The 4,051-nt window shown below is 41.3% G+C and overlaps 1 protein-coding gene across 1 annotated transcript; it reads left to right on the top strand.

Moving 5' to 3' along the window:
* Window positions 1–478: 478 nt before the first annotated feature.
* gnb2l1 (guanine nucleotide binding protein (G protein), beta polypeptide 2-like 1) lies at window positions 479–3,748 on the top strand. The gene is made up of 8 exons (XM_015400311.1): window positions 479–717; window positions 1,166–1,337; window positions 2,046–2,193; window positions 2,365–2,460; window positions 2,655–2,765; window positions 2,988–3,128; window positions 3,320–3,430; window positions 3,638–3,748. Exons 1-8 carry the CDS (start codon window positions 609–611, stop codon window positions 3,701–3,703), a joined length of 954 nt encoding a protein of 317 aa, XP_015255797.1. The 5' UTR covers window positions 479–608; the 3' UTR covers window positions 3,704–3,748.
* Window positions 3,749–4,051: the final 303 nt, after the last annotated feature.

A 4,051-nucleotide genomic window follows, 5' to 3' on the forward strand; every position in this document is an offset into this window, starting at 1 on the left:
GCAGCACATTTCAATATCAACCTGATATAGCACACAGTGTTTCACATCTCACACCATTTCTACATTTATTTTCGTTGAATCTGCAATTATTACAAGAGCTAAAATGTTCTAGATAGGTAATATGAAATAACGTTTGGGGGTTTTTATGAATGAAGAAAAAGAAAAAAACAGTTTGATACAAGTCCTGTTGTCTTACTGTTTTAAAGCACCTTAAACTGCCTTGAGATGACAGGTGTTGTGAATTGGTGCTATATAAATAAACCGAATTGAATTGAATTTAAATATTTTCCACCAAAATGTGTGGTTTTACTTTTACTATGAAAAGTAAAAAAAAAAAAGAATAAATAAATAAAAAATTTTTTAAAAAGATGATGTTCAGAACCTTGCCCGAAAAATCTAGTGTAATATCCCTATCTAAGAGCCTCAGAGCGATAAAAGACAGCATATCCCAGAATCCTTTGCGGAGCTTTCACCCCTCTGAAAGGGTTTGCATCCGGGTCCGTTCTTCCTTTTCCTCCGTGCCTAGATGCGATGAGGACTTAGGTTTCCCCGGACCTCTCAAGAATCCGAATCCATCCTTGTGATAGGCACCACCAAACCTCGCCAAAATGACCGAGCAGATGACAGTGAGGGGGACCCTGAAGGGCCACAGTGGATGGGTCACCCAGATCGCCACTACGCCCCAGTACCCCGACATGATTCTGTCGGCGTCCCGAGGTGAGGCTTCCCCCGCCGGCTCCGCCAACATGGCTACAGCTAGCATAGCGCAGCTAACCACTCTTCAAACTATCAATTAAAATAGACAGAATTAAGTTGGCGATAGTCAGCTGTGACCGTTACACAGTAAAACGTGCCCTATATATTTAGTCTTTGTTAACTTTTAGCATTCACAAACGAAATGGGGAAAATTCAGTTAGGTTAGCTAGCTTATGCTATGTGGCGTCATCAATTTTAGAGCTTTGACCTGAAACGTTTTGAAAAGACTAACGTTGCCTTTTATGCATCAAAGAAAAACATTGATGTTGAATAAAATGTAATGTTTCCACATGTATTGATGAAGCCCTGATCAGATCAAACCAGCCATGCTAGCTAGCCTTGTGTGTTTGGGTGATAATGACATGCCTCCCCATGAATTAATGTTTCTGTGTTTTATGTTTCCTCCCAGACAAGTCCATCATCATGTGGAAGCTGACCCGTGATGAGACCAACTATGGCATCCCCCAGCGCTCCCTGAGGGGCCACTCTCACTTTGTGAGTGATGTTGTCATCTCCTCAGATGGCCAGTTTGCTCTCTCTGGAGCCTGGGATGGCACCCTCCGCCTGTGGGACCTTACCACGTAAGTAACCATCATATGAGATATTTCCCCTGGTTCCTGCAGAAGACATGGGAGCAGGAACCAGTCTAAAACACGCATGACATCCCTGTCTGTGTTTCAATGTAGGAATTATGAATGGCTTTAAACTTGCAGCTCCTTGATTGATTAGACACATGTATCAATCTAAGGTGATGGCATGAATGCACACTAGTGAAAATGCAAATGTCTAAGTTGGGTGTATGCTTTTGTTTTGACACCCACAATTTTAAGAAATGTAATTTGAAAACTGATCTCCATCCTAGCATCAGTTTGAATTGCAGCAATAAGGAGGTTGAACCTGAAAAGTTAAGGATTTCAGAAACTCATGTGTTTTCTCAGGTAATATTGTTGCAGTGGTCAAATCTGTTCAGTCCTCTAGTGCTTTTTTGGTTTTAGGTATTGAAATGTTGTCAAATAATGAGCTAAACAAATTTATTTAAAATGTGAAGTGCCTTTTTTTTTCAGCATTGGGAAAATTGAGGGAACTTAGTAGTTATGGTCATACTTTAATACTTTTGAGTTTTGTTAGAAGCTTTTAACTTCTATGTATAAAAATAGGTAATTGGAAGACAGAAATTGTGTTTAGCCTTTCAAAATAGGAGTCAGTGTTTAATACTGGTGATAAACAATTCATTCTTTATTGTAACTGAATGTGACGGATTGTTTAACCGTTATTTTGTTTTTCTCCAGTGGTGCCACCACCCGCCAGTTTGTTGGACACAACAAGGATGTTTTGAGCGTGGCTTTCTCTGCCGACAACCGCCAGATTGTGTCTGGCTCTCGGGACAAGACCATCAAGCTGTGGAACACCCTGGGAGTCTGCAAGTACACCATTCAGGTGAGCGACGAGCAGAGGTAGCAGCCTGGTAGATGGGTTTGAATTGTTGCACCCTACAGCTGTCAAATGCCATCTTCTCATTTGCAAATGGGGACTAAATGTTTGCTGTATTAAGTGACCAACTGTCCAAAGAACTCAAGTTGATCTGTTGTCGTTGGGGTTGTTTTGCAGGATGAAGGCCACTCTGAATGGGTGTCTTGTGTTCGCTTCTCCCCCAATAGCAGCAACCCAATTATTGTCTCCTGTGGCTGGGACAAGATGGTCAAGGTTTGTTCCTGTATTTTTTTTAATCCTCTTTTTCACCTATTTGCTCCATGATTTTACAATGTTTGCATGTATTATCCAAAATACTCTGTGAGGAGATAATTAATTTAATGAGAGCACAGATCTTGACTCCATTTGATTATTTTTTATTATTTTTTGCCATTGTGAATGTGATGATCATCCTCTCTGCCTTCTAGGTGTGGAACCTGGCCAACTGCAAGCTGAAGACCAACCACATTGGCCACACCGGCTACCTGAACACAGTGACAGTCTCTCCTGACGGCTCCCTGTGTGCTTCTGGTGGAAAGGTAATCATTACTGATTTGTGTCCTAGCAGAAAAAAATCCCACTTTCCCCATTTGGGTGTGAAAAATGGGATTAGCTTCAAGGTTTTGCTGTGATGGAAAACTAAAAAAATGCATCTGTTTTTATATGATGATATAAGAGGCTGTTTCTGAGCGATTGCTAGTAGTGATGGAGATGAAGAGCCGCTGGGATTTATGTTACTGAAGTTTTGTTTTCCTGCTCAGGACGGCCAGGCCATGCTGTGGGACCTGAATGAAGGCAAACACCTCTACACCCTGGATAGCGGTGACATCATCAATGCCCTGTGCTTCAGCCCTAACCGTTACTGGCTCTGTGCAGCCACTGGGCCCAGCATCAAGATCTGGGTAGGTCTTCATGATGAATATTTCCTGGTTAAGTTTGGCGGTGATGAAACCTACACATGCTAGCTGTATTTTTATGATGATACCAGAGGCTGTTTCTGAGCTTTTTATCTTCCAGCTTTATTTATTCTTTTAAGTTGTGCGTTCCCATTGATGAAAATGTTTATCTTGTGGTCACCATTTCCACCTTGCAGGATCTGGAGGGTAAGATCATTGTGGATGAGCTGAGACAGGAAGTGATCAGCACAAACAGCAAGGCTGAACCCCCACAGTGCACCTCCTTGGCTTGGTCTGCTGATGGACAGGTATTTGATGCTTGGCTCTTTAAAGGGGGGTGTCTTAATGACTTGTTGGTCCCTGATGATTATACCCATTCACTTTTAATTCTGACTTTCACTGCTGACAGTCCTGCAAATATGAGGGGCACCAGGGGAAGAACCTTAAATGTGTTTGCTAACTCTAAAAAGGAGCAGGATGTAGTTTTAACTTCTTATCCTCCTATTTCTTCACAGACCCTGTTTGCTGGCTACACTGACAACCTTATCAGAGTGTGGCAGGTTACTATTGGAACACGATAGGAACCCCTTGGAGAAGAAACTTTGAATAAAGACTGTTTAAGAAAATTTGCAAGTCTGGGTCTCAAGTTTTTAAAAATATTTTTTTCATATATTTCAGTGGAAACATAAGTTGGGGAGATTTGGCATTATAGGATGGCCCTTCCTAACCATTTTGCCTAAATTCTACAGCTGGTGACTTTTTAATACTTTTTTCATGCTTGAAATTATGGAAGATGAGAAGGTGCCTACAACAAAGGTCCTCTGTCTTAAGCAAGCACTGTTGCTGGCCTTTAATTTTCCTTTGTAATCATGAGAAATTACTTATTTACAAGGTAAACTGAGCGAATTAGCTGCAGTATAGAGCAAAAC

The sequence above is a fragment of the Cyprinodon variegatus genome, unplaced genomic scaffold, assembly GCF_000732505.1.
Source record: "Cyprinodon variegatus isolate N-32 unplaced genomic scaffold, C_variegatus-1.0 Scaffold31, whole genome shotgun sequence".
Lineage (NCBI taxonomy): Eukaryota > Metazoa > Chordata > Actinopteri > Cyprinodontiformes > Cyprinodontidae > Cyprinodon > Cyprinodon variegatus.

Bases quoted from the DNA above. Each gene is read 5' to 3' on its own strand.
- gnb2l1 (XM_015400311.1), top strand. From the start codon at position 609: ATGACCGAGCAGATGACAGTGAGGGGGACCCTGAAGGGCCACAGTGGA. The intron at 1,338-2,045 runs GTAAGTAACCAT...GTTTTTCTCCAG, and splicing joins CGCCTGTGGGACCTTACCAC to TGGTGCCACCACCCGCCAGT. The intron at 3,129-3,319 runs GTAGGTCTTCAT...TCCACCTTGCAG, and splicing joins GGCCCAGCATCAAGATCTGG to GATCTGGAGGGTAAGATCAT.